We start from the raw sequence: 23500 nt of genomic DNA, 5'->3' as shown, positions 1-23500 counted from the left end.
TCATAGAATTAAAAAGTAAGGATCATTTACTGCGCAATTTTTTTCCATGAAAGCCTCAGGAAAACAGGAGGATGAAGCTCTTAGATATATTCAAGTAGGAGTAAGATTCAAAAGCTCTAACCACTGATGCTACTGGAATGTCTGGCCTGCAGGGATTTCTTCTCCTTTAACACATTCCATCTCTTCTTGGGATACAAAACTTGTCATCTGAGTTAAAAACAAATTAACTTACACTGTCAGTGAAAATACTTTAATGGTAAAGTTTTAAGCCTAAAAACTATTTCAAGTTCCTATCAGTAAGTTCTATGTTGGTAATTGCTTAACTAGCAAAATGTACTTTTTAAGAATATGACTTCTGGCTCAACTGCAGTACTGAAGGCACTTTCATTACAACATTAACATGACTTCATCTTTAATTGCCACTTAAAGGTTAGTTACTGATTCAATATACAGATTAGGAAATATTTCATTTCTCTGACAAGTTTATAGTAATCTTTCATATGCTTTAGGCAAATAATAATAAATAGGCAAACACAAATTTAGTTTATCTCAAACTACTCATGAGCTGTGTGCTCATGTTAAGAAAATGCATCAAGCCAAGTTTAGTGGGTGCATGATGCCAGTCTGGGCTCAGATCTTCTTACTTTGTTCCAGTCCATGCAGTAACATTTCAATTTTTCAAAAGCTGAAATGGACAAAACCAGTTAACTCTGAGCATCAAGGGTGCTTTTCTAATAGATGAATTTATCACATAGACATTGATAATATAAATCTCCCTGAGTGCCTGACAAATGTGTCTCATCTGTGAGGGAAAGAACTACTCCTGGTAATGGGGGGATAGGTCTCCATGCCAAGTGATTACAAAGTCTCTTAGATCATACTTCCACCAAAGCTCCAGTTTCTGAAATGTGGAGCTCTGTCTGGAACTAAAATCAAATCAGAAGGCCATTTTGGGTAATTATCATGTGGTAATTCCCTGTGAGCACACTTCCATGTGCAAACAGAGATGTAACGGATCTCTGCATAAGTTTAGATAGGATTTACTGAGTCATTGATTCCCAGACATATGTTTTGTTCTTAACTGCTGTTTGTTTCCAAATTATTTCAAAGAGAATCGAAAACCAGTCTCAGTTTGCTTTCTTGGTTCTCTTCTGAGCACGTGGCTCCTGATTTTGTAAGAGACTATGCATTTTTGTGTTCAGTCACACCTGTCTGTTTGCATGTAAGAGCAGTGCTATAAAGTGCAATGCTTCCAGATATTTGGAAAACACTATTTCCTTGGAAACAGGTATGGTTTCCCAATGTTGGCCCAGTAACTGTAACAGCTGTACACATATTTTATGAGACTTGGACCATTTTGTTGAATGCCTTGCTTTAAAACACAGTGCAGTGTGGGTTTCTGTTTTATAGCATTGCAATCGAGAATGTCTACTCTCACAGATAGAAATAATCTGCTGATCACAACCCATAAGAGGTTTTGGACTAAAGCAGAACCTTAGTCAATATAATTGAAGAAAAATCACAATAGTGAATAGCAGCCTGTGTCACACAACTCTTTTCCTGGTTTGTTGTATAGAATAAGGAAACATAGAATAGAGAATCCCTTTTGTATGTCAGCTTGAAAATATGCATCACACAAAGAAATTAAAAGTAATAGAACATTGTCTTCTACCTTTCTCTGGCATGAATAGAAGAGCTAAAAAATAAACCGGTATCTGGACATGTAGATGTGAGGAGTAGCCATCCTGTCAGCACCTTGGAGATAGCTCCCTGGTAGCTCAATTTATTATGGCTGTTAGCAGTGGCTAAGAGCCACCCAGCAAAAAGCAGCTTTTGAATTCAGGGGCACAACAGGGTAATTTGTGACCAGTGCACACAAATATATCCATAACTGTCGCCGATTCAGGTTTTACTAGAGAAAAAAACCTGACACTCCTATATCTTTCCCCAGAAAGCTGTTACCCATGTATGTTTGGGTTTCTTTCTTCTTCCACTTATCAATGCATGGGATGGAAGTGAAAATAACTCATGTCAGATATGCATTGCCAGTGGGCATGGAGGCTCTCCCTTCTGCTGCTGGATCACACAAGCCTGAAGCAGGTAACAGCTCACACTTCCCATCTCGCTGCAGCTTCCCTCTGGCTCCCTCCATCTGGCACAGGGATGCAGGAGCCAGTGAAAAGCTGTGGCACTGTGCTGGGAGCTGAAGTGCCAGCACCACAAAACAGAAGTGGAGACAGAAGCTTAAGCCTCCTTAACTACCTCCTGTTTACCCTGGTTTTGGCCAGTAGCATCTCTCTATTTGGACTCCCTAATCATGGATGTTGTGAGCAATCTTGAAGCTTTGTGCGTGTTCTGCAAAATAGTCTGGCAAACAGGCAAAGGAAAATACAGCAAAGTCATTTGTGTGCCATCTCTTAAAAAAAAAAAAAAAGACAAGCCTGCAATGTGTACATACAAAGATTCTAATTTATTATTTCTTATTTTTTGTTTACAAGAATGTTTTAGATTAACACATATACCTGGTGTAAATTAATGCAAATTTTTTAACAGCCTTTAACAGTTTAGATGTGACTTTTTCCTCTTGCAATACCCCTTTAGCAAGAAATAAGACTTCTTAAGTTGGATTTCTTGAGTTCAGCAGAGCGTTCTGTGAAGTTTAAAGTACACCACTAAAGCAAGTATATCCTTGTGTTACCAGTTAGGCTACTTGGATATTTAGAAATGAAATTACTTCATCTGCAGATGTGGTTTTGCTATCTGTGCATGTTAAAAAAAAAAGAGGTGCATTTTTTAAATGCATGGCTGCATGCACGTTTTTTAAAATATGAAAACTAGGGATTCTGTGAAACACTGTGGAAAATTTATATCAAATGCAAAAAAACCCAAATATTATTGTCAAATATCTCTAACTTCCGTAAATTTTTCTCTATTTTTTTATTTGATAATCACAAGGAAGATTAATGGCTAAGTATGAACAGATACACTTCCAAATGTGGGGAAAAAAAATTCCAACTGTGACAAAACCAGTTCAATTCAAGTTTATTCTTAGATGCTTAAGTTAACGCATGAATTCAACCTCAGTACATTAATTTGAGATACTTAAAATAGTTAATGTGTTTTGTTTTATTTGCTGTTTGGCTGAGCAGATGGTAATGGTTTTGACACAATTCAGTTTTTTATTTTTCTTCTTTTCTTTTCTTGAATAAGACAAGGCTCTTTTTCCCACTTTGTCACAGCTGGTTACCAATCAATCTCAATTCACAGTACCGTGATGATAGCACATGTTGTTCAGGGGCCAAATCTGATTGGGTTGCATTTTCAGCAGTGTTTCATATAAAAAAAAATTGTGTCTGTATGGCAGTGACTGTCAGCACACTATTGTACAACTGTCATTAATCAGAACTAGCAACAATGAATGCATTCATATGTGCCAGGACTGCCAGATTTCACTCAAAATCACCCAATTTCTATTAGAATTTCCTCACCAGCAGTGTTTTCTCATGTGCCTCTTGTTTCTCTCTTTCTTTTTTCCTTGCCAGTCCCCTGCCAGCCGCTTCCTTTTCGCTTAATTAAAGGCAGACCTCCTCTATTACTTGTAGAACAGAAATTATGTAACGTGGTGCCCAAAAGTGGCTGGTTTACATCTGGCACAGACAGACTGGCTGTTTAAAAGACCTCTCCCAGCTCAGCCTGATGGCTGAAGTCTAAGCTGAACCGAAAGGTTAAGCACCTCTGAATGCTTAACAAAGAGAAGTACTTAAAATCAATTAGATGTCCATAAACACGTGAAACTGATGTCTGACACTCCTTGGTTTTAGCTCAATGCTGCATTAATTGGCTAGGAGTCAGCAATATTTGGGCAATGTGTCACAAGTTGTTTCTTGACACTGCACATATTTTGAAGACATGGCCTTCTTCATGTACTGGCAGCGTTAAGGAGCAATTTAACCACTGCACCCTGGTTTTCTGCCATACCATCATCAATCCAGGAGCCTGGTTAACACTCTATGTGATTGGTATTAGCAGAGAGGACCCTGATCCTCATTCCAAGTGTTCAGAAGCACTAATCCAGATGAGAGTGGACTTCCACAGAAAGTGAGGTGAAAACATCTTGCTATGGGGATTTGAGGCTCTAGAACAGACAGGAAACGAGGCACTGTTCAGGGCTGAGCAGGTGGATGCTTGAGAAATTCAAAAGACCTTCAGTCTCCATACCTTGTTGTTTTGTTTCTGCTGCTGTGGGTCAGGCTAAAAGCCAGTTTCCCTCCTTTCTCCTTCCTGTCTGCTTCATCTGCCAAAGCTCTTCACTGAACTGTGGTGACTTCTGGGGACAGTGCTGGTGGAACAGATGACTGACGGGCAGCATATCAGTGCTGCAGGGTAGCAGATGGTCCTAACACCCCACGGGTCCATCCACGTATGGATCTAATTGCTAGATGGCATGTTCTGTCAGGGTGGTCCAAAAGTATGGGAGAGATGAACCTGTCCTTGAAGCAATTGTTAACTGGACCGTGACGCTGACATGTTTACGCCACCCTCCGTTTGGTGACCCAAGTGGGAGCTGGTGGCTGTACCCACCACCCTGCGTCCTGGCATGCCATGCAGCTGGCTCCCCCACCCAGCAGCCTTGGCACAGTGTGCATGATTGGCAGGTGCAGGGATAAAGGCTGCTGGAGCCTCGGAGGCAGCTGGCTGGCATGCCGGCACCAGCACATCCGTGACAGGAAGCAGAGTGAGTCAGCTGCAGCCCACAGCACGCTGCAGCTCCCTGTCCCAGCCTGCCTGCACAGGCAGCCCCTCTCTGATACAGCCCTGCTGCCTGCCTGTTTTGCTCTCGGCAGCATTAAGTGAAACACAGGGATGTTATCTGTTGTATGAAAAGAAAACTCCATCAGTTTCATAGATGGCTAATTGTTGCCCAGCTTCATAGCCCTGATTCTGATATCCAATTCATATTTATATTACAACTGATCTTAGTTTCATCATCATACAGGAGATGAATACAAATTTATATTTTCAGCCTCCTAGAGCTGGCCTCATGTCAAGAAAATGAGCATTTGCTCTTGTCTGCAACTCTGCAATCACCAAAGACAAATAACTGCTCCATCGTTGTAGGATAATGTTGTCGTATTCTTGAGATTTTTAAGGGGGACAATTTGCCCTTTCTGTCTTATGAAAACAGTGATTTTTATTTGCCATTGACTAATGCAGCACAGCATGCAAAATGACATAATTTGTGAGCAGTCTAGAGGAAATGTTCTTTAGCTGCATGTGGCTGTTGAATGTAGTTGTAATAGATGTGTAGCTCTCCAGAAGGTGCATATTAAGTTATCTGACATCATACCTACCTGCCCCCTCATCACTACCAATGGCACTATGCTTGCAGAAAAAATTATCCCTATAAGTTTCTAAAGTTTGCCATGACATCTATTTACTTATTCTTCCCCTTGGCATATGTCCCATTAATCACTTAAATCTGAGGTACTGCATACAATTAAATGTAACTCCCGTGGAAATAGCAATTATATGTGCTTATGTTAACTCTAACAGAATGGTTAGCCTCAAATTCATCTTTAATAAATTATTTCTTGATAACTGATAGAATGGACCTACTGAATATAGTTGTTTTGTGGTGAGTGTGAAAAGATTTCTTGACTGCTCTTTGTTCTTGGAATTGCTAGGAATTCTCTAATTGATGTTGTGAGCTTTAGTTAGACCTAATAGAAATTTAAATGTTTCACCACATGGGATCTTTGAGTTAAGATGCTTTGGAGTCTGTTAGCACATGGTGCTCTCTCTACAAACCTATACTAAAGGAACAAATAGCAATGTATGTTATGTACACAAAAAAAGTTATGTTTCACATTCCCAAAGGATCTATAAATGCTCATAGAGCCTGACAACATTCCTCTGACTTGTTGCATTGCATCCTTGTTCATCCAAGCATTTAAGGGTGCTCTTCTATATGATTTCTATGTGTTTCCTGTACAAGTCTATAAAGCCTTTCCTGCATAACAAAAAATAAATGAGTCCTTCCAAAATTATGTCATGACTATGAATACAGTGAGCAATAGTACTGACACCTCCTGAAGTCTAGATCTGTTTTCAGTTTCGTGTTCCTATTTCACTGATACATGGGAATCTCAAGCCAAGTCTAGATTCAAGGTGACTTAATGTATCATATCAAGAAGAGATGTTGTTGAAAATAATTTAACAAAATAATATTTAAAGGCTAAAGTATCTATGCTGATAACCACGGTTTTCCTGATTTGGCAACCAAAGATATTTAATACAACATGAAGTCTCCTGCTGACTTTAATGAGCATTGGATCAGAGCCTAAAAAAGTTTGTTAAGCATGATTTCTGCAGATAATAACATTTTAGCTGAAAATATTTTTCTGCGTATAATCAGTCTAAATCCCTTGAGAATAAATGTTCGCTACATACCGGAGTATGTTGTATTAAGTAAGTTTTATACATCCTCATGTAAAAAACTTAAAGTTTTAGAATTTTTTCAACAGTAGAAACAAAGAAATAGACAAAGCACAACTGAATTGTTTCTAATTTCCTTTAAGAAAGAGAAAATGTCATTGTCCACCCTTATTGAATTGTTTTGTTGTATTTCTGTGAAATTGATAAATCTTCTTTAATGTGCCTCTTCAATAATTGTCACCTTCCAGAGCTTGAATACATTTTTTATTGTTTGCAATTGGGTAGTGTGAGATCCTACCAACATGCTCACCATTCCCTAGGGGATTGCTGCTGTAGGGGAAACCTCTGTATGAAAGGAAATTTCCAAATCAGCAAAAGGTAAAAGGTGTAGCTCACACAGTTAAAGGCATGATAAACCTGAGCTGTCATGTATTGATAACTGATGTCTGATACCTTAATTTTATCTTATTGCTCTAGAGCAAGGACAAAGTGAATGCTATTATTAATAAAGCCCTAATACTGAACATAGCAATACTAATTTTATGTAAAGTTTCTAACTAATGCAGAGTGCAATAAAAATGTCACGGAGATTAATACTTCGTGGAATTATCTAATGCTGGATAATAATTTATCTTCCCAAGTTGGCTGCGAGATAGATTCAGACTGGCATTTTCCAGGTGATAGTTTCTGTCCGTTTCTGCTGCCCACAAAAAGAGTTTTCACTCTTTTGCTGTGACACAGGTATGACATCAAGGACGACTACACCCTGCGCATCAAGAAAGCCATGAGCACCGATGAAGGAACCTACACCTGCATCGCCGAGAACCGCGTTGGCAAAGTGGAAGCCTCTGCTACGCTCACCGTGCGAGGTGAGTGCTCCCACAGGGCCAGGGTCTGTGTCCTGCAGGGATAATTGCTTTCTGATGAGATGGGCCACATTCTTCCCTGCCCCTGTTTGGGTTCCACACACCCTTTCCTGCTGCACTGCTTTACAGCGCAGGTGAAATCCTGGTCCTGTTGATATCTCGTGCTAAATTGTAATTGATTTCAGTGGGATAGATCCCCCTGCAGTTAAAGTCCTGTCCCAATATGTTTTTATTGAAGAGCAGATGCATGTATGCATAAGCAAGCACTACATAACCATGGGCATAGACATGAATGTGTGAGCCATCAGCTCAAGCTATTAGTCACGTTTCTCTAAGAAGTGTAACGAGTAGAATAACTATATTTATTAATGACAAACATAATACAGATAATATTATTATGGGATTAGCTCTGCCATAATTAAGCTCTCTACCACTACCCTTTATCTAAAAAATAAACCGTAGCCAAAGGAAAGAGAAAATCCTAATTAAATCGTGTAAGTATTACAAGGTAAAGACTAATTATTCTCTCCTAAAATATTTGTGGTCTCTAGTATCCACTCACTGTTTATGTGCTGCTCTTTGATTTGGTAAGGAGGTGGGATACTTTAAGGCTGGTGGAATAATGAGTGCCCAAAATATCTTTCGTGACAGTACATATACACATGCTAAAGATTATGTGGAGAGAAAAAGTTTGTAAGCTAATATTTCTATTTGAGTAAATAGAATATAATAGTTATTACTTCATTCCAGAAGATAAGCAGCAATTTGGCACAATGGATATCAGGCAGACACTATTTCACAGTTTAGTGGTGCATGCTGACGGTTTTCAGTAGAGCTGTGAAAGGTTAATAAAAACATTTTTAGCTTTATCTGTCCTCCTCTTTTCATACACATTAAATCAAATGTTCAAAGTCTCAATGGATTGCTTTATTAGAACTGGGGTCAACTGACCCAAGAGGCCAGCTTCTATTTCCATCCATTTAATGCATGGACACAGTTCAGTTTAATTTGCTGAATTCAAAGGAAAAAAAAAAGCCACTGAGTGGCTTTGTAGGGTAGTATGTAACAAAGAAAAGAGAGCATTGTGATAATCTGTTGAAATATTACCTCAGTGTTCACTTTAGACTGTAAGTGACAATATGGCTCATCCCATTTTGAGTTGAAGAAATAGGCGTGTAAGAGATTGTTCTTCCCTTTTGTAATATGGGAAAATTAGTCACCCCAGCCAACTCCCAGAAACAGTCTCACTCTGTTCATTTGTCACAGGCAGTATCACAGTGTCCAGTAATTCTGGTAACCAATTCCCTGGCTTTTAAACACTCCTAGAACTGTGTCCACTCTGCACATTACTGGAGCAAGCCTTTTGGATTTGCTACCCTGAATTTTAATGTAAACAATAGCTAGAACCCAGCAAAAGAATCCTTTGAAATCACTGAAGCTTGAACCAAATGAAATTAAAGGGGAAAAAAACCACAAGGAAATGTGTAATTTAATTGATTTTCCCCCAGTAAAAGCATGTTTTCATTATCTTGTGTATTTTCCCCTCTGGGTTTGTCATTTACAGTAAAATACATAATGTTTATTCAATACAAAGAAGGCCATGATATAAGAAACATTCTATATGTTCAGGGTATGACAGAAAATGAGAAAAAACCAAAAAATTCATTGGAGAAAGCTATTATTCTGAATTTTGTGAAAACAAAGGACTGGGAAATCTCCCATTGACTTTAAAAGGGTGATGGAAAATGGGCTTCTTAATTAAGGAAAGCTTTATTCTGAATTCCTAATTAAGTGTTGTCTGACACTGGTTTTACCATGTCATGTTAAGGAGCAAAATCACTTAGCATTTCAAAATTTACCTTGAGCTTGTCTTGGACCTTGCAGGTGGCATGTAGGTCCAGCTGCACACCTGACAATGACCATGTAATCCTTGGCTCCCTCATACACAGCTCCATCTTCCAAAACAGAGGAGAGAGATGCAGTCACAAAGTTGCATTATACTGTCATAAACAACAGCAGAATCTAAGTTCTGTGGCTCAGACTCCATGTTCTGTCTTGGAAAGATGGGTGTTTTATACCTCATCTTTCTGTGGAAGAAGGAATATGTTCATAATACTGGAAGCCAAAAAGTGTTCCATCAGATGATGGGTGAGAATGGCAGCAGACTAGACATAGTTAAATGAAATGGGGACAGAGCTAGGGAAATGTTGAGAACTAAGAAGGCCCTTGCAAGCTCTGTTACCTCTGAATTTGCATGTCTTACATTTGGCCCTAGCCTGCCCATAAGGACACAGGGCTGGTAATCTTCTTAAAAAGAAATAAAATTAAAAAAAAATGTGCCGTTGCTCAGAAACGTGTAATTATTGCTGCTGATAAAATAAGAGAAGCTTTGCCTACACAGATGCAACATGGAGTCAATTTTATGTCCAAATTTTCAGCTCTTCTGAAAGAGATGTCTGTATTTTATTAGCAGAGGGACTGACAGCTCTCTTCCCCAGCACAAGTATAATGAAGGGCTGTTCTATAACCAAGAAATCACTTGTTGCAGCGGCAACTTTCAATCTCTGCATCAGCCTGGAACAGTATTAACCTGTCAATCATTTAACAGCAATTTTTTAGGAAGTAGTAGTTACCTAAGCAGTGATTTGGGAGGTTCTGGGTTGAAGTCCCTGTGGCCATTTCAGCCCATTTGTTATATTTTCATCAGCACTGTCAGTGATGAAAAAGCACTGTGCTGTAAGCTTTCATGCCCATTATTGAATGAGAAAAACTGTCCTGGGCTTTCTGTAGCCCTTACTGCTGTACTGACTGGTCATGCTTAAAATTCATTTGGTATTTGGCTCAGAAAGCAAATGCCTTACATGACGTTAGGCAGTGTGAGACTTAAATTGATGTGTTCATTGGGATCTAAAAGTTTGTGCTAATGCAATGCAATTTTTCTTTTATCAGGGATTAACAATGATACTTGATGATGGCATGCGAAGATAATAAAAATGTTTCTCAGAGAATGGTTCCAGTCAGCTTGTTCAGATGCTATGCTCAAGTTAATGGGATGATAGTGGCACGTGACTAAGCAATAACAGCAGTGAACATTTGACTTAGGCTGCCATTTGAGGGGTTAGCAATCATGGTAGTATCCATAGTGGAAAGTAACATTACACGTCATGCATTCTGACAGATATTCTTTTCTTTTTTTAATTTCCTTTTTATGTTCTCACTACACCATTGTAATGTCAACAGCTCGCCCCGTTGGTAAGTAACCATCCTTCTATCCATTTTAGCATGGCTTCATGCAATGCTTCATCTTTCATTTGCAACGGCATTTCACTGGCTGGAATAAGCAGCCAGAGCTTGATAGCTGTACCTGTCTAACACCAGGCAAGCGGTTTTGTCTGCCAAAGTGCTTTTCCCAAACGTTGTATCTCCTACTGTGTCGTGTACAAACACTTTTGCCAAATCACCAACGGGTACCGGTCGGTGAAACGGGGTGGGAGTGCCGATACCGAGCTGCAATCACTCATTTAGATGTCTTTATTGGTCTGGTTTTGGGCCTGGTGTAAAAGCTGCTGAAATCAACAGAAAGGGTTGTCCTGACTTTGGTGAGCTTCTCCCAGGCCCTAAACAATCAGCTCATCCTGCTTTTCCTGCCCAGCAGTAAAAGCACTGGCTTTGCATGTCCCGTCTTTCTTGTATCATTCAAAAAGTTCTGAGATGAAGAAGTCCTGAAATTGAAGAGAGGATGAAGTAGATTTTTGTGCTTGCTGAGGGAGTTCATCACTGATTTCTGCCCTTGGGTCGTCTTGGAGTGCACTGTAGGATGCAGGCTGTTTTGAATAATAAGTCCTGAGGAAGACAAACTCTAGGTTTCAAATCCCCACACTGAAAATTTTATTATTTCCTGTGCCTTTGAAATTCTGTAAAAGCATAAAAATCTTACTGAGGATAATGGAAAATTTGCAACTGTCGGTAGCTGAAATTCACTTCTGGTGTTCAGAAATATCCCAAACGTACGATTCAATTTTCTTTCATGAATATTTACTCTGTGCCTACAAGGATTTTAGTTTAATGAGCTGCATTGCTCCTCTGATATTTGTAGTTTGTATTTAAATGTATCTTTCAGAATAATAATATGGTAACTCTGATTTTTTTTGGATTAGTGTAAAAAGTCAGTAGTGATGTTTATGGAGACTGATGAGGGCTTTGGTCTTTATTTACTTAGTCAAAACTTTTGTTAGATATGTGTTTGACTAAAATTTATGAGTTTTAATTCATCTCAGCTCTTCACTGTTCTAAATTTGGAGGAAGAAAGATTGGAGTAATTTAAGGATAAAATCCAGGTTAGGCATCTGCTTCCAGAACTAGGGTTATCCCATCTTATTAACTTGCTTGAACTGACATCCATGGAACCAATCCAAATACCTCCACAGTCACAGCATGGCTAATCCACACCTGGAGAATTCCCTGTGCAGAATAGAAATTTACTGTTCTCCATTTGGGATTTTGATAGCAAGCTTTAAATCCAAATCACTGCTGTATTGTTTTGGCATTAGGCTTGTTCTCAAGGAATTCGTTCCCAGGAGTTGCAGAAGTGTAAAACTGCAGTAAACTCAGGAGAAAATTCTACTGTGGTTAGAAAAAGTGGTGTGAATTTAGTGTGCTTCTTCATTTACTAAGAAATGCCACAAGATTACAAGTTGCTTGTAGATTTTTTTTTTTTTTTTTTACTTTGCTGACTCTTGACAGGCAAGGAAAAGAAAGTCATAAAGTGGAGACTGTTTCAAGCTCTGTGAAAACTATATAAAATAAATGACTGGAGATTCACAGAAAATGATAGGTTTCAGCAGTGCTGATAGTGTCTCATTTCAGAGCACTGATTCCTTTTTAAATTTTTTCAGGCCATTGAGTCATCCCTGATTCCATCTCCAAAGCTTATATAGTAGGTCTTGGTCTCAAGTTACTTTATGTCCAAGTATATGATCGTGTGATCATGCAGTGGTCAATTCCACATATTCCCTGCCTAGGCTATTTTATTTCGTTGAAAGAGAACAACAGAAAGACAAGAAATTTATTCTTCTACTAAATCTATTTAGAAAACTGAAATTAGACTGGTTGATCTTGAAATAATTACTATAAGGGCATATGGTCCTTATCAAATTATTTGATTTAGTGATTATCTTTGTGACTTTGTGAAAGGATTGTTGAGTAAATAAGTCTCATCCTGAAGATGTTTGACATAGAACTCCCATGCAAGTGTGTGTGGGGATTGCTGTGTATAAGCAAATCAGTCACTTTTATCTGACCCTGTACCTGTAGAAAGACAGTGACAGTGTGTACCTGTATTGGGTTTTTTGCTTAAGTTCCTGAGATAAAACTAATTTCTGCAGTTCACAGCTCTATTTCGTTCAAGGCTAGGCAAAGAAGGTGGCTACCCATCCTGTTTTTTTTTTTTTTAATTGAAAGTCTGGTAAGACAAACCAAAGTAACTTCCCTCTCCACCAAGAAACCCAAGTAATCTTCTGTTAAAATTGTCATTTCACAAGCACAGGGAGTCAAATCTTGTAGCATTTTTTGTTCAGGAATTTAACTGGAATCCAGAGAAAAAATACCTCTCCTTACCTTAAGGAAGCTAAAGACAGCACTGCTTCATGTAATTATCTAGGAGGATGACTTTTTAACAGAAGTATATTTGTATATTTATGTGTAGGTTAGCAGGAGAGAACCTAAAAGTTTAAATTTTCTTCATGACTCCAGAGAATTATCTAGGTACTTGTATCTTCCATCACTGTCTCCAATTCAATGTTTTGTCTTTATTAGGTTTCAAACAAGACCAAACTTTTTTTTTTTTCTTGAGAAGAGTGAAGAAATATATTTTTAACTGTTGGAAACAGAATAGTTTTCATTTTCTGGTCAGTTTTTGCCTGATTCAAATATTTGTACTCTGTTAGGTATGATATTTTTATTCTAATTTCATCTTGAACAGAAAATTTAGGAGTGGGATTACCAGTGACCATCTTGGGTTCAAGCACTTATTAACAAATAGTTCATACTACGCAGATAAAATGAGGTATGGTGCTGCCCGAGGTGGGTGGCAGCTGGTGAATTTAAAAACTCTGTGCCAGATTACTCATCATGTTTGAATTTGCTGCTAGGAATAAATGTGTTGCCTGTTTCTAAAATAGATTATTTATAACCTTTTGAAAAGATTTCTGACAGGATTTACAACAGATGGGTTTAGGAAACAAGATATTTATCCCTATTTAGACCATTTCTGTAGTATTTTTTCACTCATTAGGTAGATTTTCCAGATGAGCAAATTAGAATTTTCTCATTTTTGCATTCTGCTGTATTTCTTATGGCATTTGGGCAGGAGCATAGTTGCTGAAAGAAGCACAATAGTTGGGAAGAGCCCAAAAGTTTCACGAACAGTGACCTTCTTTTCAAAGTCAGTTGCTGTACTGCTTTGAGATGGAGGAGCTTCAAATGGAATGAAGATCTGTGAAGATCTGTCTGATGTCCCAGTTACTTTTTTTATCAATAATACAAAAAGTCAGTCAGATGACAGAGTGCTACTCAGTTTGCAAAATAATTTCAACTAAGTCCAAGTGAAAATGCAGCTCTTTGCATGTCAGTTGCTTTGCAGTAAGTCAAGTTTGCTTAGTCTTTTGTCATGTGTTGTGGCTCATATTTCCAAAAAGAAGAGACTTGCAGCAAATACATGGATATTTTTGGCACCTGGATAGAAGTGAAGTATTTGAAATTAGCTAAGGGACTAAAGGGAGACTAAGTACAAAACTTGAACTTCTCTGTCATGATGGTGAAGAGACAGCTAAGACACCTGCCATGAATTTTCCAAATTTCCTATTAGTTAAAAGCAGTCTATTGGCATTTAAACGCAAAATGACTGTATGATGCATTTCAATCTGCACTGGGAAGTTTTCATTACATAAATCAGCTTGGCATGACTTAATGCTCTCTCCCTCTTGCTCTGATTCTTCTTCCCCATTGTTTCCTCTCCTTCAACCTGCCAAATTTCTCCCCACTTGTGCCACATGCTTCTGCCTTTGTGTATTTGACCTGTTGTTGCAAGACATATGAGAGCTAATTTTGGAGCAGTGTCAGTGTTAAAGGTGGTATCCAAGCCATGGATTATCCATGCTTCCCTAGGTTATGGGAAACTGCTTTCCAGAAGACTCCAAACCAAGCACCCTCCTCCACACATGAGATTTTAAAATAATATAATGAGTAAAGCAAGGGGCTTCATAAATCTCTTGTTATCCCCACAACCTACCCATTCTTCATTTTTGTGGCAGAACTATTCACCTGAAGAAGAAATCATGAAAGACAGTGAACACTATAAATGGACAAGCAAGAAGACATAGTTAAAAAATCCCCAAACAAACCAACAAACCAGAACAAAAATCATCTACCAAATAAGATTTATGCATCTGTTTCAAAGGCTGCTGCTCTCATACAGTCTAGGGAATGGCAGAAAAAGAGAGGAGACTCATTTTCCAGGTAACTCAGTTGTAACTCGAGTGCTAAAAAGTTACTGCCTTCCCTGGGTGTGAGCACACCTAATCGTTGGAGCACACCATAAGATTGAGATATCTTTTCTCTTTAAAGAGAATCATTATCCTTAGCTTCCATTAGTTTATCCTTGATAAGAAAGATCTGATTTAGTAATAGGCCTAAGGTGTCATCCTCTCTGTCCTCTGTAATGGCTCCTGTGTCAGAGGCTACACCCTTGATTTATCAATAGTCACAGCTAATCATGCACTAATAACTTTGTGTCCTAACAACCACACATCACTTTCAGTACCTATTTGGAACATTTGAGGGAAGAACTGCTTAATCAGCCCAGGTTTCTGAAGTTTGAGGCTGCACCTATTTTGTTTTCCTCTATTTACTCTATCAGCAATAGTAGCATTACAAAAGATCTTTCAAAATTTCTAGACTTTTGTATCTGCACTTCTTGCTAGATCATGCTAAGCATCATTACAAGGTGTATAATAGGATCTTACACTGTTATTTTCTGTTTGTATCACAAAATCATCTAGAATTTCAATATCTGCCAGCAAGTTTAACCAATGACACAGAAAGGTAGAAGATTTTTTTTTTTCTTTAAAGAGCTCCTGTAGTGCCTTCAATTGTCTAAGCTGGTATCAGAAACCAGCAAAGCAGTCCTACAGATAAGTAGTTCTATTCCATAGATGGTGTCAAGGGTTGCCTCCCTTTTGAAAATGCATATTACTTTGCATGGAGCTCTGTGGGCTTCTCCTGTTCTCTGTGTAAATTTCTTAGAGGCAAGTCTTGATTTGTACTGTAAGAGGGAAATTGAGTTTGGTCTCTTAAACTATCCATGTGCATCAAGGGCAGCTGAGGGTGCCACATGAATATTGTCACTGCAGTAAGGATTTGAGAGGAGCACCAAGATACCAGCCCGAAGTCTTTGCAAAAGAAGATTTGATGGGTATTCCAAAGTAAAAAAGCAGTTTGGGGAAGGCAACATTATCTTGTCACTCATCTGATTCTCTTAGCTCCAGACAGAGCAGCTGAGTTTTGTACCAGGTGTAACCTTGATTGCTCAAATGGAATTAATTGATTACTGTAGGTGTACAATGCTGAAAAAGAGTGTGTAGGTGGAAATCTTTGGTTTGCCTGCTGTCTCTTCCCTGCTGGAAGCAGAGCTGAGTATTACAGAATCTTGCTATTTTACTAGCCAGTGTGTTTCTACTTGCTCCTCAGAGACTTTTCCCCCTACCATTATCTGAATTTCGCTTAGAATATTTACAAGTCAGCATCTTTCCCCTTGCTCCCTTTGAACCAGTCACAGAAATGTATCAATGGATGATAAACAATTCCAGTTTAAAATGAAACCCTCATCTTTATCACTTTAGCTTGCCTAAGTAATCTCCATGATGAATTTCACGTGCAGTTCACTATCAACTGAAATTAGTAGTAATTAAAGGTTGTCAAATCTGTAATTTAAGCCCTTGAAATTTGTTGCTGTCACTCATTTCCTGTATACTTTTTTCCCCAATAGATTTGATCCAAAGTCCACATAAGCCAAAAGGAGAATTTCTACCAGCTTTAGTGAGGTTTGAATAAATTCTCATATTCCCTGGTAGAATCATAGAATTGTTTCAGTTTGAAATGATGTTCAAGATCTTTTAAATATTTCCAGGGATAGTGATTCCACCACCTCTCTGGACAGCCTGCTCCACTGCTTGACAGTCTTTTTGGTGAAGAAATTTTTCCTAAAACCAAATCTAAAGCTCCTCTAGCACAACTGGAAGCCATTTCCTCTAGGCCTATCATTTGTTACCCAGGAGAAGAGACCGACCTCACCTGGCTACCCCCTCCTGTCAGGGAGCTGTAGAGAACAAGATCTCCCCTGAGCCTCCTTTTCTCCAGGCTAAACACCTCCACCCCAGGCTAAACACCTTCTTCCCCAGCTCCATTGCCCCTCTCTGGACACACTCCAGCCCCCCATTGTCCTTCTTGCAGTGAGGAGCCCAAAACTGAGCCCAGGATTGAGGTGTGACCTCAGCAGTGCCCAGCACAGGGGCACAGTCACTGCCCTGGTCCTGCTGCCACACCACTGCTGATCCAGGCCAGGTGCCATTGGCTTTCTTGGCTACCTGGGCACAGCTGGCTCATGTTCAGTCACTGTCAATCAGCACCCTCAGGTCCTTTCCTGCTAGGAGCACTTCCAGCTACTCTTCCCTAAGCCTGTAGCACTGTCTGGGGGTGTTGTGACTCAAGTACAGGACCCAGCACTGGGCTTTGCTGAACTTCCTACAATTTGCCTTAATTCATTGATTCTGTCTATTGCATTAGAAATATTAGAAAAAAAACTTGCTACAATATCTACTTTTAATTAAAATCACCAATATAATGTGTGAATCCAAGGGCATCTGTTCTGGGGAAAGTACTGTGAGCAAGTTATGATAATAAAATTCCTGTAGAATTATTGAATTCCACATCAACTCCAAATCACAAGATCAGATGGGAAAACTGTCACTGGAAAAAAAATGTTGCTAGTACTTGATATGGGATCAATGTACTTTATTGCTATGAATTCACATTTTTATACATAAAATTCCTCCTCCCTTTCCGAGTCTTCTGCCACATTTCTTATCAGATGCCCGAGTTCACCTACAAGGGGATGAACTTTCTGTCTCAGTTAAGCTTTCCTGCATCAGCAGCTTTATCAGCTCCTGTTGACTCAGTGTAACCTTTAGTATTCAGCAGCAGTACTAAGAAGAAATGCATGAAATCCATTCTATCAGATTAGAGATTCTGCTAACTATTAAGATTGTAGAGTTGAGAAATCCTTTTGAAATAATATGCAGCTTTTTTTTTTTGTATTTTTAAAGCTATTTAACACCAGAGCAGGGGTTACCTTCATATACTTCATATACCTTCATTTATTACAGCATAAAATATCCATTCAGTCATGCAGAAACCACCAACATTCTAAAAGAGTGCAACAGAATACACTGTTCCCATTTTGAACAATGTAACTACTGCTCATGCTTTTCTATCTCCATTTTAGTTCCTGCAGTCGAATACTGTTCTGTGCTGTAAAAACAGTTCTGAACATGATGTGATTAACCTTAGGGTCCCCCCATCCCCTCATCTCAAAGCCCCCTTGAACATGGCCTGTGCTTTCTATTCATGTTCAACCATCTGATTTCCATATCATCTATTAGCATAACAGAGCTCCTGTGTGACATTGATTGAAGCCAGCGCTTGCTGAATGCAGTATCAAAGCATAATTTGCCAAAAATCAAATCTAATTTACTGTGTACTATTTAAATTTCTCAAAAAAAAAAAAAAAAAAAAAGGAATTTTCAGTAGAAGTATATTGGATCTGTAATCTTAATTGTTCTTTTTCTTCCCATATTTTTGTCTAGTCTGCTGGATTCCAAGCAATATGTTTCATTTTAGAGCCACTGTCTTTGACTTTCAGATATCAGTTAAGCAAGAGGTTTTCCATTCTGCTTCTTCCAATCCAGTTTATATTACATCTGAAATAGTAAAAAGTAATAGTCTGATAGGCCCAACACTCAGTTTGCTGCTTCATAAGTTTTTTCAACAGATCCTTCTAATGATCTTAATGTTTAGCTTGAACTAAGCATTAAAGTACCCCATAACTTTAACAGCTGAAGCATACCAAGCCTGCTGTTACTTCTCTAACTGTACATTTTCAGAATGTTTTAGAAATTTACCTACCTTGAGAGCAGCAATAATGGCTTGAATAAATTTTGCCCAATGTTCCACTGAAGCCGTGTTTGGAGCAAGTCATGATCTCACTTAACCCTTCTGCAGAATGGAAGTAATAATATTTGTCTGTATTTATAAACAGCATCCATGTGTGAACATAATGAGCTCTCTTTTTAGGAAAACTGAAGAACACAAGTGCTTATTCTGTCAAAGAAGCCTGGCTGTCTCTGAGCTGGGTCATGCTGCATTCTGTGGGGATAATGACAGTCACAGTGTTTGGGTAGTTACATTTGACCAAGAATTACTCCTCCAATTATTAGCTGTTACTTTCAGTTTTCAAGTTCAACTAGAAATTGACAGATAAAACTGATATCGTGAAAACAGTCTTTGAATGCTGTAAACATTGGTATTTTTATCAGAGGCTGTCTGTAAACAGAGCTATAGCTGAATATGACAACAAACTATGACAAAATGAAGATTTCCTTTGTTATATAACTCAATCTTTGAATAATTTTTTAAAAAATGCATGCAAAACTTTAGTTTTCAAAAATTATGTTCTTCATGTCATTTAAAATTATGTTGCTAAAAAGTTTGGCTGAAGAAACTGGTTTTGTGCTCTACTAATGTGAGTAAAAGCTCTGATTCATTTATTTTTATAGTGATTTTCTAGTAATCAGGGCTGCAAAGCAAAACTAGAAAAAGATATTGTTGCATAACTACAGGTGATTGTTTGCTGGAGTCTTTGGAAAGCCTGACCTAGTAAGTGTAAGGCCAAATATCTTCTCATGTAGTGTGGTCAAATGGTGGAGAGGACTTGGTTTGTGCCAGGGAGAGAATAGAGCAGCAGGGTCAGTCCATGTCAGAGCTACAGATTTATTTTCCTTGTTTGATTGGGGAAAAAAAAGAAAAAAAAAGAAATAAAAAGAACTTTTTTCGCTCTTTGGAAAGTGAGAGATGTTGAAAACTAGGAACAGGTCAAAAACTGGAAACTAGGTAGAAACCAGGGTGTGGGGTTTTTTTTCTCATTTCATTGTTCCTTGACAACCAAATTACCTTAATTTGATCTTTGGAAGGTCTGCTACAGTGACAAATTCAGTTGTGTGGTATTTGTTTGAGCTCTGAGTTATGGATTTATAGTAGAGATCTGTGTGTGTGAGAGTGCTTCAGATGAACCTTTAAACTTTCCCCCCTTGCATTTACTCGGTTACATGATTTGAAGGACAGGCTCATGGAAATGCCATGCCCTTCCTGCTTCTGTTGAGCTGTCTGAGAGCACTGTCTGTGCACCCCCCAGGGCACCAAGCAAGCCTAAGAAGAGAATTTAGCCATCCATCCTGCTTAGGAGAGATCTATGGGATGCTCTCCTGACACCAGGTATTAAGGCACCGTAGGAAGATTGTGGTCTTGGGGCCACCCAAACACTGCACTGATTAGCACACTGCCCTTCCCTGGCACCTGTGGGGGTTGCACGTGGGTATGCTGGGTGAAACAAGGTGAGGGAAACCCAAGTAACTCAGTGCAGCTCAGCACTTGAGGAGTGGTGTAGCCTGAGTTCAGTTCCTAGAGTATGTTTAGCAACATCTTACAGAAACCTCAAAACCCGTGACAGGCAGCAAGAGGGCATCTCACCCTTACTCCTGCCTGTTCATGAGATTAAGACCTCCAAGGTGGAAGAAGAGGTGGACATTTCTCTCTGGAGAGGCCCAAATCTCTTTTTAGGAGTGTTAACCATAAGAAAAAATACCCTCTACCTTCTAAACTGATTGTGATTCATGTTTATTAAGTGCTTTACAGTTCTTGTTTTAAGAGTGCCAGCACTACTCAACTGGTGCTCTTTAGACTCCTGCTGATCTGTAAAGCCTTGGGAAGTACCTCATGAGATAACTGCAAAGTGTGTTTCAAGAGAATCAGGTCTGCTCACATTTCTATGCAGTTAGCAGGTTTGTGTCTGTGCTGTCAGCAGGTGTAATCGGAAGCTGGGTCTTGATTGCTCTTCGTGCCTAATTAAATAGTTTGTAATTATAATGCTGAAAATACGGTTTTCTAAAACACTTAAATTCTGTTTACCTGAAAGCTTAGTGTTCCTAAACCATCCCTCTGCACACCCACAAAACCAATAGTGGAATAGAAGAAAACAAGGGTGGCTTGAGGGGGTTTGAGTTTCTTTTGTGGGTTTTGTTTTCCTGCTTCAGCCTGCCCCAGAAGTTAGCTAGTCTTTTGATAAGAATATTTGGATATGCTGCTTACATTTTTAAAATATGCAAAAAGAGTACAAATCCCAGTGAATTCCAGTGATGAACCAAGAGTAGAGAGTTTTCATGTCCCACATGCTTTACTTCTACATCATGGTCAACATAGTTACTGATTTCAAGTTTATCTCAAATCCTCTAACACTTCTTCCCCACTCTCTTTCTAATCATTAGCACCTTTTCTCTACCTTCACATTCCTAAACATTGACTCTATTCTCCACCATTACCTTCCAGACAGTCAAACTATGCCCCTCTCTTAAGAACTGTTCACTTCTGACTGTGCTTCCTGGTCCCCTATGACTGAACACTGGTAATGCCAGCAATGTGAAAACATGGCCAGTCCTGCTTCTTCTTTCTTGTTTTTACTCCAGTCTCATTTTTTTCTTTTCCTTGTGTCTTCCTTACCTCCTGAAATACCTATTCCTTCTTACTCACCACTCACCTCTCCCCATCAGCTCTTCAACTTTTGCTTCTCTCTACTCTTTAAACTGGCTGAAACCTGGATTTGTCAAGTTCATGTTCTTTTAGCAACGATTCTTTTTACAGCCAGTCCTCCTCCCCACACCATTCTTGACCACATTGCTTCTAAGAGGAGTAAGGAAGCTCTTGAACTTGGGTTCTTTTGCTGTCATCCAGACCTTCCTTTCCTTTCTCAATCATTTTTAAAAGTCCAGAAGGGCAGATTAGGAAAGGCAGTCTGTTTATCCTAATTCATACCTTGCAATACATGATAGCTCCAGCAAGCTCTGTGAAGAGTGAGAGGATCTGAGGATGCTGATGCCTTGCCAGAGCAAAGGTAGAATACATCCAGACTCAGCAATATAAACACCTGACTCCTACTCTTTAGCATTTAATGTCGTCAGAATTGACTCTAGCATGTATGGTTGTAATGTTTCTTTCCTTTTTTAATTTTTTTTAATACCTGGGGATGTCACATACATATATTGCTGCTCTCTGTCGCTGTTGTTGTTTCTGTTTATAAATTAATTCTGTCTATACTAATGAATGTTTCTGGTGTCACGTCCTCTGGCATAAAACAAATCTCCATAATGTTGTCTTTTTCCTTCAAAATTCCTTTTCTCTGCCTTGCAAAATATCCTAAACTTACACCATGGTTTTTCTTACCTTGTAGCTCCCCCACAGTTTGTGGTGAGACCACGAGACCAGATTGTAGCCCAGGGTCGAACTGTGACTTTTCCTTGTGAAACTAAAGGAAATCCCCAGCCAGCTGTTTTCTGGCAAAAGGAAGGAAGTCAGGTAAGTTGCAAGCACCCTATAAGTCTTTCAAGTCTTTCTAAATAGCTATATTGTTAAATTTTAAGGAAAATTATTTACATTATCTTTCACAGAAATTTGGTTTTTTAAACTATCACTGTTCTCTACTGAAATTTGTGTCACTTTCTTTTTTAATATTTTGAAGAACACAAAGGTCATTTAAATTGTTGAAACCTGTGTAGGCAGTGTAGAGATGAGTAGAAAGAGTATATATATTAAAGGCTTTTTGTTCTGAAGCTCCCAACAAACAGGTGAGTGAGACAGGCACAGCAGATAAAAAAAGGTATGACTCAATTTTGAACTAATCAGAGCCAGTAATTACAGTTCACAACCTGTCTAGACATGATCAAGCAAAATGTATCCAGCAAGCTGATTTGCATTGGCATTTTCTCATAGAGAATACAGATAAAGGTTTTGAACACACAGATGCTTTCTTCAGTAAAATTGTCTCAAGAAATTTTCAGATCTGGTTTGGAAATATTTACCTGATCCTCTTTAAAGGCAAAATTTGTGAGGCAGCAATTGGTGCTGCCATCAGCCCCTACTAACTTCTCTAGCTTAGTGTCTGAATGTGATGCCACAACATTTCTTTACTGGAGGCATTGTGTGTACCAGCTCAGGTAAAACATGAAATAAAGAGCTGAACCACCCATCTCCTGCTCTGCCCCACCTGCTTCTGCTACACCTTCTCAGGAGATCAGAAAACTGGTCCAGAATGGCAAGACCCAGCTGCCAGCATTTTGTGCTCTGCTGTCTTGGTGGCTTACAAAGACACAAAAACTATTACTTTATGGGTGTGATTATTTTATTGTCTGAGTGCTAGCTTAACCTTCAGTCTGTATCTCTCAGTGTAATATTTAGAGAAATTTAGATCTAGCCTCCAAGGATCACATCCTGGAAAGCACAGTATTGTGAGTCTCACTTAGGTGACAATTTTTCCAAGGGGAAGGTAGACTAGGATATTGAAATTAAAGTAGAAAGTACTGATGTGCTAGCAAACATTTCAAACCTCTTCCTTGTAGAGCATTTTAATAACATGGTAATGTTTATGTAAAGTGAGCTTATAGTGTCACACTTGAATCTAATAAAGTGGACATCCATCATGCTGTAATAAAGAGAAGAGCTTCTAATTAAAGTAGGACATCATTTTCAGGATTAAAGTCATTTAGTGTAATTGAAAAGTGTTAATACTCTATTTTATCCTCTTCCATTGGTATCACTTCAAGGGTAAAAACATTTTAAGGTGAAAATGCATCTTGTGTCTTTCATTGAATGTTATTACCTAATGATTGTACAATGTTGAAGCTGCTTAATTACAAACCTGGAAAATTAATTACCATGTTGAGAACCAAATCCCTAAGGGTTAGAATAGACTTTTTTGGCAAAAAATGCAACATAAAAATTGATACTTGCATGGTTTATAATCAAACCTTGGAAACATGGCT

At 38.7% G+C, this 23500-nt stretch overlaps 1 protein-coding gene across 4 annotated transcripts in view; it reads left to right on the top strand.

Moving 5' to 3' along the window:
* The window catches only part of ROBO2 (roundabout guidance receptor 2), a 434212-nt gene that overhangs the window by 308572 nt on the left and 102140 nt on the right, over window positions 1-23500 (top strand). For all 4 annotated transcript variants that reach the window (XM_050975048.1, XM_050975035.1, XM_030234187.2 and 1 more), the window contains exons 6-8: window positions 7177-7304; window positions 10542-10553; window positions 21913-22037. In XM_050975048.1, the coding sequence (XP_050831005.1) occupies window positions 7177-7304; window positions 10542-10553; window positions 21913-22037 (265 nt within the window). The remainder of the gene's footprint in view (window positions 1-7176; window positions 7305-10541; window positions 10554-21912; window positions 22038-23500) is intronic.

This window comes from Serinus canaria, chromosome 1 (genome assembly GCF_022539315.1).
Source record: "Serinus canaria isolate serCan28SL12 chromosome 1, serCan2020, whole genome shotgun sequence".
NCBI classification, from domain to species: domain Eukaryota; kingdom Metazoa; phylum Chordata; class Aves; order Passeriformes; family Fringillidae; genus Serinus; species Serinus canaria.
This window is presented reverse-complemented; position numbering and strand designations above follow the sequence as displayed.